Source organism: Ylistrum balloti, unplaced genomic scaffold, assembly GCF_031769215.1.
Source record: "Ylistrum balloti isolate Yb309-2 unplaced genomic scaffold, AGI_CSIRO_Ybal_v1 Utg370772, whole genome shotgun sequence".
Classification (NCBI taxonomy): domain Eukaryota; kingdom Metazoa; phylum Mollusca; class Bivalvia; order Pectinida; family Pectinidae; genus Ylistrum; species Ylistrum balloti.
In genome coordinates, this window is record NW_026782452.1 from 673,734 (window position 1) to 689,807 (window position 16,074).

Consider the following 16,074-nt stretch of genomic DNA (forward strand, 5'->3'; position numbering starts at 1 on the left):
AGGACAAATCTTAATCGCGGTGTTTCAAATCTATTCATTTCAAATGCACTCATTTCAGAATAACAATGAAATCAGACGGTGAATTAATGTCGGGCATTGTATTTTGTAAATTGTGGTGATGAATTTCGATCTTCACCTCCGTTTAACTGATTTTATTCAATTGTTTTTACATGCTATCGTTAGGTATCACGGGATAGGTAACGTATATAGAACGTATGTGAAAGAGATCCGTAACACCAGAGAATAATAGCTTCAAAATCTCACCATATTTCAGTATTTTCGCGGAAATATTGCTACGTAGTTGGTTATTTTAAACATGAATACCTCCTAACAGTTTGATTTTATTCGTTGAATTGAATTTTAAGTGAAACAGCACCATGTATGCAAATGACCCTAAAACCACATAGACGACGTCATGACACCAATATAAGAAATGCACCAAAGGGAGGATGGTGGGCGTGTCTTTGCTTTTCAAAAAAAAATTTAAACGTCACTATGTCGAAATTTGACAACATATTTAAATGAGTTATTTAAATATGCAAATTGGATTTCTCCGATATTTTCGATTTACGCTTGAACACGATCTACTTATTATGTAAGTAATCAACAGGGACTAGATGAATTCCATTTTAATTTGCTGGTGATTAGAATATCGAGAAACGCGGACTTAACTATTACCTTTTCACTTTTTTCAAGCTTTTATCATCGCAAACGTAGTAAAATGTTACAATGAACTTGTTTTTTGTCATTGAATAATATATGACTAACTAGTAATCATTGTTTGATTCCAAGATGAGCCTTTGTATTATACATTAATCATAGACAATGTGAAACACATACTGCTGGTGTCATATTACAGTGTAAAACAGGTTATCTGTCGTATGACATTTAATGTACACTTACAGAAAAAAAAAAACTAACGAATAGATACTTTGTTTCCTGAAAAAAGATCAGACTTGTGTATTGTGTATTATTTGGGTGATTTTTAGTGTAAGGGTAGGGGTGCAGTGCTTGTTGATACGGAGATATTTGAATTTTTGGTATTTTAGCATAAACAGTCATTGATGTACTGAACACATCATTCTCATCTTTGTTTTTCTTGACACATGTTTTGCGTTTTACACAAACACAAACACAAAATATGTTCAATAGATTGGAGTAAACTACATACTTAATAAGATTCCTAAATTTTCACTCTGTCATATGTAACGCAACGATAGCACAGTGGTAAGCTCTCCGCTCTCGACTCCAAAGATGCTTGGATCGAAACCTCAGTTGACATCTTTTTTTTTTCAACTGAAAAGGAAAATTACATGATATCGAAACTTTCACGACATTGTTTCTATTTTGTTTCGTTAGAGGTCATTAAAAATAATGAAAAATTAAATCGTTGATTGTTTGAGAGTTGAAATTTGATCTTTACATAAATCTTTTAATTCTCAAATGGTTTCCAATCACTAGAACTTCAGGTTATCTCTTAAGCGTGCGAAATTCTTTTTCTCATCAACAGCACAAAACGTGGTATGACATAGATATTTCTATAAGGAACTCTCATTTTCTCAATACATTTAAATCAATTATCAGTGAGACAGAAATAATACATGACAAATGCTTTTAGGTTTGGGATTTACGTAATTTAAACATACTTTATTTCCGTTTGAGAAATCCTGCCAGATCTCTTGATTACGCATTTTCATAGCAAAAGGTAACACAGCTGAATGTAGATGCAGCAACCCATGTGAAGACTTTTATTACCATTTTGATGTTTGTCCTCTATACATTAATAATCGAAATATATTAATAAGACAGTTACAACCTCTCTTTGAGAATTTAATTAGATTTACTCATATATGGCGATAAGAAATTAAGCAAAGATGATGATACCTCTTAATTGCAAAAAAGTGAAATAGGGATTTCATTTAATTTGACTCTCTCTCTCTCTCTCTCTCTCTCTCTCTCTCTCTCTCTCTCTCTCTCTCTCACACACACACACACACACACACACACACACACACACACTTGGTCATAATGAGTAAAGGAAATTTTAACTGGCAGGAGTCTTTGCAACCATTACCTGGAAAATAAGGATCCCCTGGACTCTTGAAATTAGCATATCAACAACAACTTGTCTGTTTTAAGAATCTGTTTTTATTATTTATTTCATTAAAGTTGCATACAAATCATAATTTTAAATCAATCCTTTGTTCAGTTATTAACAATAACACAGTAATCAACAATACACACACACGGAACACCAGACTATTCCACCTCCAATAACATCGCTTTTAGGTCTGATATCGATGTGTTGAGGAATTTCAACAAAAGGACACTTTAACCACAAAATTAGACTGCATAGTACTTTTTGATCTAAACAGTAATATATCATTGTTGTTTATCTGTTATCTTTTTCCTACAACAATAACAACAAAACTTAGAACAATAATTTACATTTACTTTCCTATTTTGTAAACTTTATATTTGATGAAAAATCTCCATTGACTAGGATATGAAATACGGCTTCAGCTAGAAGTTCTTTAACGATAGAAAACTCAATGAAATAATCACATCCTTCATTTTAACACATTATGATATAGTATGAATGAAGTTGATATAAGATTATCTTCATCTAAAAATAAATTTTAAAAATGGAAACATTTCTGTCCTTAGGTTTTGCTGCTACACTTACCTTCCTTTTTTTAAAATGACTTAATATTAATTAGTAGACAGATATTCCTTTCATTCAATTTCCATCGTGAAGGTAGTAACTGTTCAGATTGTCCTGGCCTAGCTTAACGGTTAACGACACTTTATAATCATGGAATGTTTTTTACGAGTAAGCAATATTTAAAATGTATCTGATTTGAAAATAGTAAATAACAATGAAAGTAAGAAGTCATTATCCACATCTGATATCTCAGTTTTATGATTGTCAACAGCTGCAGTAGGATTAAAATGACAGGTTTCGTTATTTTACCAAGATAACAATTCACTCCACAGTCTGTCAGTGACAGGAACGTCAATAACTAAGTACGAAATATATTTCCTGGTACTTTAATACGACATTTTTACATAGATTATCTAAAATTACCACGAAAAAACTCTACTCCCAGGAAATAGATATCTTTGAAATGCATGTTTAGTTTTTGGAAATAATACCAAATTGTAAACAACAAAAATGAAGAAGAGACTTAAACACCAATCTGACATTTCATGCTGTTCACAGTAGAATGGATTTTTCCTCCTCTCACTTTAGTTTCAAGCGTATTTGGCGAAATCTTTCCTGCTTGACACTAACTCTTAATGGTTTGAAGCATTCAAATTCGCTCACATTCCTCAGTTTGAACATATTTGTAATCAACTCATGGCACTAAAGTTTGTTAAAGCAATTTTTAAAGTTTGCAGACTGTAAATATTACAAGTAAATAACTTTTAATTTTGTAAATATAAACAAACATCAAACCTACGAAAGTATTATCTGAACTCATGTAGAAACTCATAATTAAAGAGGTCAAAGTCAACGTTATTCCTGAGAAAATTTCAATCAACATCAACTATCACACATCTAACTATTCTTCCATTAGCTTTGGCGATATTTACAATTTCAAATTCGAAATCAATAGCAAACAAAAATATTAGTTTCATCAGATATTTTTGACTTTTGATTTTAATTTTTTACGGAGCAAAATCACACAAAAAAACCTATAAGAGGTATCAACATGAAACTTTATAGGCAGATGGATCTCGATAAACAGAAGTGCAGTGTACAAGAACCATAACTCTCTTTTGCATCATTTAGGCGTTATAGAAACATGGTATATACATTGGTAATGCTATAAGAATGCACTTTATACGAAAGTCAGGGCTTGCAGCTTCCTAATTACAGAATAATTGCCCTTTCAATATTTTTTTCTCCAAAGAAATTGTTTTCGGGGAGTATTCATCAGTTTCACTGATACTCTTGTTTATATTGCTTATAGGATATGTAAAATGATACACACTGTTGATCGAATCAAAAATATTTCCTTTTATCTGAAATGCTTCTTTATACTAGCAGGCATTTTGTCAATCAGTGCTGAGTCCGCAATTATACAATCATAATATTGCAAAAGTTCACAAACTACTGTAGTTGGGATTTTATACTGCACTACACTTCACTGTCCTATAATAATTTTATTAATAATATTATCAACAACACAGATCTTTGGAAATATATATTTTCAGACAACAACCAAAAATCTCCAACATTTTAAAAATCATTTTGGTCTTATAATTCCATATCGAAGACCATGTTCACCCACTTGTGAAAAATTGAACTCTCTGTTTGCTATAAGACGACAGGTCTTGTGATCCGCTACCAACATTTCTCTCCATATATGTTTCCAATGCTACACTGATGTTTATTAAATTCCATTACTATTTCGTTCCTTTTCCTTCTTTTCTTCTTCCATTTTCTCCTTTTTTGCTAATATTTTTTTCCTGTGCATAGCCCGGAGGTTTTCTATGCCCATGACCATCGATGCCAAAGTCAGTCCGATGCCGATTAGATAAAAGGCACTTTGAACGTCTACCAATGTTATCGCTTTGGCTGCTGTGAGCGACTCACTGCCACAAATATTAGTCCGTGGCCAACGCCGACTTTTCCATATATTTATTAGTCCACTTTCGTGAATTTCAATGATTCTGCAACAAACCAAAGAATTGTGTAGTTTGTAAATTTAAGTGTTATCAATATTATATAATATAAAATGGCTACCCATTTTGAACGACTTTTTTTTAATAAAATAACTTTCTAGCGTTGTAAACTTTCTTGAGGACAAAAACGAGGTTTTTATTTTTCCTAAATATGAATTGTATGTTTGTGTTTTTTGAATGTAACAATGGAAATAAAGAAAATGCTTGAATTGCGTGGTTTGTTGTGTATCCAGTGAAAATTATCCTTAACGCTGCATACTGAGTCTGTGTTCAACTGTTGACATATACCAAGCGCAGCGTACAGGGAAACGAAGCAGCATTTTGATCTTTAATGAAATATGATTATAGCTATAAATAGTACTGTCTGAATGCATTGTAATCATACGAGTTACAGATGCAGAGTTCTCATTAACGAAAGCTTGGGAATCATGAAAATTGGTTCAAAGAGCCGCAATTTAATTACAATGTCCTATACAGCGAGAACAATGCAGAAATAAGCCCGACCACGCTACACCTGATTTGAAACAATACGAATGGTAAATATCTGATTAGTTTCATAGTGAATCGCTATCGATCAACGAAGAGACCTGACAAAGTCAATACAACATAGTCCCATGAGTCAATCAACATCCCACGCGGCGTTTTGAATTAGTTTTGCTTCAACTTCACGTGTTGTTCGATTGATATTGTTACTCAAGGTCACTGTAACGTTCTATTTAACGCTTTTGTCACAGCTAAAGGTTTTTAATGCATTTTGTAAAAACAATGTGACTGAATAAGTGAATTTAGGATTTTATAAAAACACAGTGACTGTGAATAATGATTCTTTTATTGTATTTTGTTAAATAAACAGTAGCTGTGAATAAGTGAATTTAGGATTTTATAAAAACACAGTGACTGTGAATAAGTGATTCTTTTATTATATTTTGTAAAATAAACAGTAGCTGTGAATAAGTGAATTTAAGTTCATTACTACATACACGCGTGTTCATTACATGTTAACGTACTTACTCTCTTGATATCATTTCTGTAAATGGCGAGAGATTTGGAAGACCGAATGCATACTGGAATGGTAAGACCTCCTCTTTACCTGTTCGAAGTGTGCATTCGTTCGCCATTTTGATTTCGATTTGGGTCTTGTCTCCGAGATAGGCGTAGTTACTACTTAAAACCTTCTGTATGTGGACGTCCGGATTCGTGCTCAGAACGCTGGGATCACTCTCATTAAAACGTTCGATACCCTGCCAAACTGCTTTAAACTCTGATAAAACAGAGTGCTGGAAAAACATATAGGATATCAAGAGATGCGTAATAAGTACAATAATGGTTATGAAAATAAAAATGTATAAAATGTATATGTGTATTAACTTTCTGACAGGACAAAATAAAAATGTCTATATGCTAAATTCTGTCCAGACAAATAGGTACATAAACGAAGGACAGTGATTACAGAGGATATGACAGCTTCCTAAATGCTAATTTTTTGAAGTTATGACAAAAATATTTATTTATTTTATTCTGGAAAGGTACAAGGTTTTACTTCAACTGCATATCAAAGGCAGATCTCTATCTGGTTGTGTTGCAACACATTTTGTTTAGAATGATAATTTATGCATTTTCGTGTTTTTTACGATGTTTAATACCGGACAGCATCGGATACTTGTAAGGCGACTGGTATCGAGAGGAACAAAACAATACAAAGCACAAAAAGACAGAACAGAAAGACAGGTAGAGAAAACAATCAAGATTTTTGCGTTGCAATAAGCAGCAGATATGTAAGCACTGTAAATGTACAGAGAGTCATTCGGCAGCTTAAATTTCATCCACGCGAATTTGGAACGTATCAAAATATACCTGTGTATTAGAGGTCCATTGATCGCGCCTTTAGTTTGCAATCACAAATTTTTTATTCCTTGGCTAAAATTTTACGGTTTTCAATAAAAATATACATTGTGGTTCTCAGGATCAATCATACTTTTTGTTGGATAGTGCATGTCTTTAACAGTTTATTATTTCGTGGATTAAGATTGCTAACTAAACCATAGAAAATCAATATCCTAGGAAAAGAGATTAGTTCACCGAACCATTAACCCTCGCACATAATGATTTGCATGGTCTTACCTTAAATATGGTTACCCAGTAACTTCCTCCAATAAGTCCCCATTTATAATCGTCTGTATTTAGCATCTCGTTGACCGTATTAAAAGGAAGTTTGTCTTTAGAGACGGTCAGATAAGCGATGAGATTGCCACTGTAGGACGCCATCATTACCAAACAAAACAGCCACCAACAACTCAGGAGCGTCCGACCAGTCTGTGAATGTGGCAAACGGTCGCCACCTACAATGATACAATTGTAGTAGGCATTGACGTTAAATGAATAAAGATGGCTGGTACATTCCTGTAGATGCTGAACAGCGAGAATGGGACCGACATTGTTGACATTGTCATGTCAATACCATATTTATTCTATAAATGAAAACAAACAGAAAAATGCAACGCTGTGCAAAAGAGAAAAGTATGAATTAATAAAACCAGAAGTTAACATGTCTTATGAAAAGATCTAAAGAAAAATTGCTTATATTGATTCAAAACTGTTTAGGCAAGTATTACTGTCAGAGAAACAGGAATCTGGAAACTCTTAAATTAAACTGTTTATTCTAATTGTCAAAAGCAATTAAGTCATTGATTTTAGTCAACAAGCTTCACACCTAAGGTCAAAAGTTTTGACAGTTTCAAATTTCTTTTAAGCAATATTATCTACCTGATGTGATTCGTGTTGTATATGCCTTACTTGGAGTGTTTTGGTTACTACATGATATATCTGGTTTGACTTGAATATTATATCCTTTACCTGGTCTGATGTTTGTCTTGTGTATCATTCTTGTCGTGATTTGAGTATAGAATGACAAACCAGGATTGATTTGAATATTATATACAATACGTGATCTGATGTTTGTATCGTATAACCTACTTGTCGTGATTGGAGTATTATCTACCTTGTGTGAGTAAAGCCCCATAAAGGTACCAGAAGGAATCCTGGAAACTTTTAAGACTTTTATCCTCAAGGAAGTTGACTTCATCACAGTAGTATGGACTTAGTCTTTCAAACACACACAATAAGAAAGATATTGCCACCAGCGCACAGCCGATCAGTAATAATACTGTGTCGTCAAATGGGTCAATAAGAGTCCGCCATTTTGTTTTCATCGGATCTTCCTTTGTGATGAGGATGATCGTACTATCGTAGAAATAAGGATAGGTGAAATCTATCACCTCCTCACGTCGGCTGTGGACGTTCAAAGAAGCAACTACTAGGTCGATTTCCTGTAAACATGGCAAATATATACATTTACAAGTTCTGAAACAGGAAGACAATTTTAAACGATGCCGAGCCCATGTATCAATATAAATTCATAAATGTTAAATTAATACTTTTTAGAATTTCATTAAATAAAATAAATTCGTTAGTTGTCTTTCTCATTTTGGTGTGCCTTAAAAAACGAACATTCTAAGTAGCCATTTAAATGAGTATGTATTTCATATCATAACTTATCAATTGACGTGGTTTGTGCATTTTCAGTTATACATTTCTGTATAAGTCCCATGTAAGACATTCATAACCCTCTTTTCATGGTTATTGGCCCATCGTATCAAAGAAATGCATGTAATAGCTTTATGATACAGTTTTCAATCGTCATTTTACATATACTTTGTCTGTCATTAAATTCATATTTAATAATGTACTGTGACATTTTTTGATGTCAGGTGATAAGATGGTTACCTTTCTCTGTAACATTCCTACAACGCCACTCCAGCTCCCATTATCGAGTTCAAGTCCCCAGTCACCATCTGGGGGCTCCATGACATCATATCTATAAAATAGTAGAATCTATAAATGTATTACGGGATTTAAACAGCAGAACATAGAAGGGGCAAGCAATTCATTATCTCAAAGGCCCGCAGGTACGTATTTCTCTCAGAAATTTTTTAGAAGCGTTACCTGCTTATAATTCCTTATCTTGGAATTTACAGGACATAATTTTTTTTAAAATGAGGAATATATACCTTTTAGATGTATGGAGCTAACCAGAGATTTAAAAAACCCGTAAAAAAGTTAATACCGACATGTCCATTAGGCGCTCCCACTATAACAAGGAATGTTATACTAATATATTACAGTATTCCACCAACACACGCTCATCAAACGCACTCGTATCACATACACCTGTTGACTGTCCTTTAATTTTGTAAGCTGTTGATAGGACATTAAACAACAAAGAAACAAAGACATTAAAATTAAATATTCTGATCTATTACGGATATTTCAACTTATGGACACGGTGCTCGCTGAAACATATAGATAATGCTTTCGGTACTCATGCTTGTTAATAGTTCTGTATAAAACCATTACTATTATGCAAACACATCACTGGCTGAGAGATTTACTGAGAAGGGAGGTAATCCTTATTCACATGGAAGATATATTGTGTACTGATATACTCACGTGAAATTGAATCTGGTCGCTATTTCATTGAAAATATCGAAACATAGTCCTTCATAGGAGTTATTCCCGTTCTTCACGACAAAAGGTGACCACTGTAAATATTACGTACAAAAGGTGACCACTGTAAATATTACGTACAAAAGGTGACCACTTTAAATATTACGTATAGAAAGTGACCACTGTAAATATTACGTATAAAAAGTGACCACTTTAAATATTACGTATAGAAAGTGACCACTTTAAATATTACGTATAGAAAGTGACCACTGTAAATATTACGTATAAAAAGTGACCACTGTAAATATTACGTATAGAGAGTGACCACTGTAAATATTACGTATAGAGAGTGACCACTGTAAATATTACGTATAAAAAGTGACCAGTGTAAATATTACGTATAAAAAGTGACCACTGTAAATATTACGTATAAAAAGTGACCACTGTAAATATTACGTATAGAGAGTGACCAATGTAAATATTACGTATAAAAAGTGACCAGTGTAAATATTACGTATAGAAAGTGACCACTGTAAATATTACTTATAAAAAGTGACCACTGTAAATATTACGTATAGAGAGTGACCACTGTAAATATTACGTATAAAAAGTGACCAGTGTAAATATTACGTATAAAAAGTGACCAGTGTAAATATTACGTATAAAAAGTGACCGCTGCAATTGTAGCAGTTATAGTTGTGTATGTATTTCTTATCAGCTTCAAAGAACCTCTTATTTGTACAGTAACTAAATGAATGCGTTAAAAATCTGTTCACATTTTCTTGCATGTAAATGTATTCCATAAATCGAAAAAATTCCCAATTTTCATGAAAGTGTGCCTGAAGACTTTTTTAAAAGCATACATGGTAAACAAATATTTCCTTGATTTCAACACATTAACTAATTACACTTTTATATAAACATATATACAAAGCTTACTCATGCGCATGCGTGAGATTTTGAAATGAATCTGAAATCAACAACTTTAATTAGCAATACCTGCAATGTGGCAACAAGTAAATTTCTTCCGTTCCATCCATAGTTCCTATTGGGAAGGAAAGTCGATACTTCGTACAATCTTCCATTGTCGTCCACGAATCCGACGACATTAAGTCCTCTGGGGCCAGGATTGGTCCACATCAGGGTTGATATGGGGATCCAACGACACGCTCGGGTTCCCTGTATCTATCGAATCAAATGAAATGTTTGTAAGCTGATCAAGGTACTTTATAAATGTCAAAAATAGTGCGATCTGTAATTAAATTAAACAAAAAAATGGACTGTACTCGAAATTTACAGCGAAGGGTCAATAACATTAAAAATATTAAAAGTTAATCCGTGGAAAACGTGTAATAAGATCATATATTGTAATTTGGAAAGCGTTTAATTCATTTATTTATGCCTATCTTAACCAATGATATATGTTTTCTGCAGCGATTTCCATTGTTTAATCACCGTGACGGTCGCTATGCAACAGCAAACTATGTCGTTAGTTGATAATATTTCGTGGATTTGTAATAAGTTCATCTGTATAAACAAATGACGTAAAGGTAATATTTTTCACATTTTTTGGCGTCATCCGTTGTGAATCTGTTGTTGCCTCTTTAAGATTATTAAATTTCGTATTAATTTCCCTTTCTCTACTTTCATTCTCTTTGTTATTTACTATGAGTTTTCTTGTTACCTTTCTTTTGTCCATATTTCGTCCCACTTTCATCGAATTGAGCTTGAATTAATCTTTTTTGACAAATATGTATTTTCCTTTTCCTACAACCTAGTTTGAAATATTATGTTTTGATGAAGTGGACTTTTCCCTTACATGCCGCTCCTTAATCTAGTTTAATGTTATTTTCTGTATTGTATTTAGATGTTATCTCGTCTGTTTATAATGGAGACCTGTCTGCAGGAAATGCTTTATTGTTTGTTCCTAGGTAATAATGAGACGGTTTCACGTTAAGATATCTCCTGATGGCCCATTTTGTATAAGTGTATATCCGTGTATGGTTTGGTCAACATCTTTTCCAAGAGCCACTTTTTGATGTTTCGTCCACTAACATGAGAACCATCTTAGCGATAAAAATGTCTTGCATGCAAAGTAAAGGTAAATTTTACTTTGAACGCTGTTTTGTATACGAAGTATATGTGATGTTTGAGTTTTAATTATCCTAGTAGTGAAGTGCCTAATTAAAATGTGCTTGGATGTATCAAATCGGTTCTATACAATCACGCATACGCGTTTTGGTTCGATAATTCCTCTCCTGGGCAACCATAACGGGGTTTTTGCAATGATTTCATCTTTACTGGCTTAGAAAGCATTTCGCAAAAGTTCGCTAGCATCATTACTCAATGGAAACATTATTTCTTGATTCAAGTCTGATACTGATAAATTTTAACTTTGTTTGAATCACCAGTGTGTTTAAATGAACAACAACAGCAAAAACCAGGGAAATGGAGAAATAGTAAGTTTTTGCAAAAAATACGTACTTGTTGAACGTTTGAGAGGACCTGTGACGTCATCATATTTTTCATACTAGAACCGGATTGTCCGACGTATGTAATATCTTGGAGAATATTGTCCAATAAACTTTCAAAATCCTGAAAAGACAGTTAAACTGCAGTTAAATATCATTTGTAGTGGCATTGTAATTTTATAGAAATTTGTTTAATATTTAATGATAAACTAAAACAAAACGATATAACATAAGTTTTATATTTTTCCTTATTAAAAGTTTTCTGGATTGAACGCAAACACGGATTGGAACCTCTCTGACTAGTGTTTTGTATAATATGAAGGCAAGATAAATAATATTGCGGATAAGAACAGCAGATTAACTTTGGCCTTATTTATGTGTGCTATCAAAGAAGATTGAAATGTATCTTCATTTAAAAATCGCTACTTCAAGCATTGGACTGCTTTCAGCCGTCATTCATGGACATTTGAATGCCAACAGTATGGTGGAAATTCAAGCGCTTCATGTTGAATGCGCATTTATTTATTTGGCAGTCATAACCCATAAATGCCAACAAGAAGCAGTCAAATGATTATATTTACCGTGTTCAATTTTCATCTCATCATGGAAGAAAACAACCTCAACTTGCTTACATTAATTGTCGAATTAAATTTCATTTAATACTTCACAATCCATTGACTTGTTTTGAGATTGATATGAAGATTTATCAACCAGAAAAAAATGTTTCCATAGAGAAGAGGTCGAGGATGATTAAAACATCCGCCTTATCGTAAAAACATTTTCAAATTACAAAAGGATAATTTCTCTCTATTCGATAAAGTGATTAGAAAGACAAAGATCGATCGAAGAAAGTAAAAAGGTTAAAACTAACTATGAAAGAAATGAAACCGATATAATTTTATACTTAAATGATAATTAGACATTATCTAAAAACCACCAAAATTGATATGCAAGCAGTATATTAGACATTACTGTAGTCTAGCCGTTGGGCAAACTATGCTCTGAAACCTCATGTTATTATATTTGGGTTCGAATTAGTGTCAATGGACTGTTATTACAACATGTTTTGACGCCTATTGACATGGAGAAGGGCCTTGGAAGAATAAGTGGACCCGCGCTTAAGTTGTTGCTTTGTTGTATGAACCAAGAATGCTGATTTTGGCTTGAAATCATGTTAGAGCAAGATGAGAGATTAGGAAAGAGGAAAAAAACTAGACAGATAACGTCTAAATACATAGAATACATACGTTGAAACTAGTTTCCACAGTAGTCAGATGCTGCGGGAAAGCTAAAAATATCATATTATCAATTGTTGAGTTGAGATGGGTCTGGAATAATAACTCATTTCCGGAAAGGGAGATAATCATCATGTCAGAGAAATGACGCAGAGCGCTGGTCCTCAGGTGAACACGATCGTATGAATCAACCTACATGGAAATTTAAAATTATACAAGATAAATAACTAGAAAATTAAATTGTAATTCTCTTTTTTAAACAACCCATGTTTCTAGAATATGAGCTAAACATTAGATTATATATATTATCTTTAAGAAAAAAATGTACAAAAACATTCACATTCATGTGAAATGTGTCTCCCCCCCCCCCTCATTCTACGAATGGTGAAATATTGTAAATATTGTAGAGCAAAAACATTTATCAAACTTCATACTCTGCAATAATGTTTTCGTCCCTTTAGGACTCGTCATTGTCCCAAACAGCCTATGTTGTTGAAACCTAGTAAATGTCAAAGATTGTACAACAGACTCGCAAATAAACTGAATCTTTCAACACAACCAGACATATAAGAGACAAATAATCAATAAAACAGCCTGCATAAACTTGCCCGTGATGACGTATGGGAAACTACGTGAAAGTCGCGTGTTTTGTAAAGATCTACTTACAGCATTAAGGAAGGCCTCACATTTATGTAAGCAAAGAGTGGCTATCCGGATTCGTCGACTCTGTTCCCAATTTGCTGCCTTGTTGATCAATAAGTGATAGTTACTCTCGGAAAAGCTGTCGACCATCGTTGAATTATATAATATACTATATTCTAGCAGTATATGGCGTATCTCCTCAATTTCTACATCTGAAAAAGGAAAAGCTATATTCTGATACAAAGTAAAAATCATGGGATTAATAAACAAAATGCTTAGGAAATGACCAAAGCCTTTATAGCTAATTTGCACATTTAAAGAACCTGTCAAACACTCATGTACTTATCCTGAAGAAAGGAATAATTATTGTACTTTTCGCGAGAATTATAATCACATTTGCACCTATAAATGATTGAAACAATTTGTCCGAAAATTTATTTTAAAGTTCATTTTAAATGGTTTGATTTTTTTTCTTTTTCCATATTTTCTCGTTTTTTCATCTATGTAGAGTTTGGATTTCGATTAGAGTTAAAGTTCAAGTGTGGGGACCTTTTCGTTTATTTCTGTTCCGCAATTTCTTGGAAACATACATCCTTTGGATTCAGAACTTTGGGGATTTTTTTGTTGATAAGTCGATATTCTCTTTAATGTTTTTCAACATTGAAACGTTAAGAACAGACCATAATAATTATCAAGGGTGAGAGTACAATGTCCCCTTACTAAGACATGCATTACTAGGACATGCCTGTATGTCACTTTTTACTATCATAAGAACGGATAACGTACTTACCCATGCCACTTTCATACAGAAGTAACACGTCATCCCACTCTAGATGGATAATCAATGACGTCACAATAACAGCAACATGGCCCGAATTCTGTCCTACTATCTGTGGAACCACACGACCTTCATAACCAAAAGGAGGTTGGCACATTCCTTGTGTCGTGCCTTCGCCGACCTGGTGATGACTGTTACATCCGAGAGTGGCTTTTGGGCTGGGTATGTCAATCGAAGGACTGACAACTCCAACATGTACAAATGTCATGTTCACGTGTTTAAATATAGGCTGAACATATTGGAAGTCAAGATCTGTAGCGATCAGACAAGAGCTGATCCCAATGTGTTTAAACTCTGTCACTGCAAAGTCACAAATATTTGGATGAAATCAACAAGAAAATACCAATATGTCAACATAATACAAATAAATAAAACTAAATATGAGCAAAAGAAAGATGCACACGGAGACACACGAACAAGTACAAAGTGAATAAGAAAATATCCAACAATACGTATAATTCACTATATCTATTTGTTAGCATTTCAACTCTGACAAAATATTTCCGAGTTGCTTAGACTAAGAGCTGCTATCGACAAAACACATGTTTGATGCTTAAACAGTCATATTTTTTCACAAAAATCAATGAGATAGATATCCTTTTGGTATTTTTGGATCATATAAGAATATCTTATAGCCTAAGGACCTATATATATGTGTGTCAATGTGACAGCTAAATTTGACTAAAATATTCTCATTGGAGGAAAATACTCGCTCTTAATATTATTTCCTAGGCACCTCCCGATCTAGATTTCGACTTTTCTCTCGGTCACTTTGATTTTTTCGCAGTCGCCCACTAGGTTTCAAAATTAAGGCCCTTAACGTCACTAACGAGTTCTAGAAGGACGGAGCACCTGTATGATGCAGTTTAATTCATTATTTAGCTCTGCTGTGTCTAAATCTCATTTGAATTTAAAGGTGTTATTCACATATGTTTTTTCTCTTTTTTAATATTTACAACAGCTGATATTTACTAGTCCTGGCGTTAATTTATCTACCTTTTAACAATAAGTATTAACTAAGTTATACAATCTTGAGAGTGGAATCGGCTAACCAATGTTAAAGGCAACATTGTATCTTAGATTGATTTTTGTTTTTATTTTTGTTTTAGAGATTATCATTTCAATTTGTTAGTGTTTATTTGTGTCCGATGGTTGAATTATCGATTTTTTTCGATTTGTCGAATCTTACTGTAAACCTACATATTTTAGTTGTAATATTATTTTCGGGCTAAATTTCTTGCGCTAAAATATGATCGCGTCAATTCCACTTTGTGCAGGTTGCTTAATGTGGACGCTTAAATCCATCCTTGCGCTAATCTGCTAAAACATCATGAGCTAATATTTGTTAGCACCAAATTAGATATGTTTATAGTTAAAGCCTATGACGTATAAATAAGATAACAAAACAGTAAACAATACGAAGGAAATATTTGGATAATGATATATTAGTACAATAAAAATGTAAGGTACAATGTAGCTACCTGTTTGTGCTACCTGGTACAATTCGCGGCTGTCAATATATCTCCAGTGTAGAGTCGTGGTTATGTTGGTATCATTCAGGAAGACTGTCCGTAACTCTGTTTCGTTCACGCACGTCGATGCGTTCGGACACAAACTGGCAATAACACCTGAAAAAACACATATAAACGACATTTAATAAACCACGGATTGATTTGTTTTAGAAATGGAAGTA

The 16,074-nt window shown here is 33.3% G+C and overlaps 1 protein-coding gene across 1 annotated transcript in view; it reads right to left on the minus strand.

The window, feature by feature from the left end:
• Nucleotides 1–4,454: 4,454 nt before the first annotated feature.
• The window catches only part of LOC132558210 (glutamate receptor ionotropic, kainate 2-like), a gene marked incomplete at its 3' end in the record, with an annotated part of 55,269 nt that continues 43,649 nt past the window's right edge, over nucleotides 4,455–16,074 (minus strand). Inside the window, exons 3-14 of the mRNA XM_060222745.1 lie at nucleotides 15,863–16,009; nucleotides 14,334–14,681; nucleotides 13,568–13,755; nucleotides 12,914–13,093; nucleotides 11,680–11,790; nucleotides 10,195–10,380; nucleotides 9,199–9,290; nucleotides 8,476–8,566; nucleotides 7,691–8,018; nucleotides 6,814–7,031; nucleotides 5,704–5,969; nucleotides 4,455–4,680 (exon numbers count right to left, since the gene is read on the minus strand). Coding sequence (XP_060078728.1) covers nucleotides 4,455–4,680; nucleotides 5,704–5,969; nucleotides 6,814–7,031; nucleotides 7,691–8,018; nucleotides 8,476–8,566; nucleotides 9,199–9,290; nucleotides 10,195–10,380; nucleotides 11,680–11,790; nucleotides 12,914–13,093; nucleotides 13,568–13,755; nucleotides 14,334–14,681; nucleotides 15,863–16,009 — 2,381 coding nt within the window. The remainder of the gene's footprint in view (nucleotides 4,681–5,703; nucleotides 5,970–6,813; nucleotides 7,032–7,690; nucleotides 8,019–8,475; nucleotides 8,567–9,198; nucleotides 9,291–10,194; nucleotides 10,381–11,679; nucleotides 11,791–12,913; nucleotides 13,094–13,567; nucleotides 13,756–14,333; nucleotides 14,682–15,862; nucleotides 16,010–16,074) is intronic.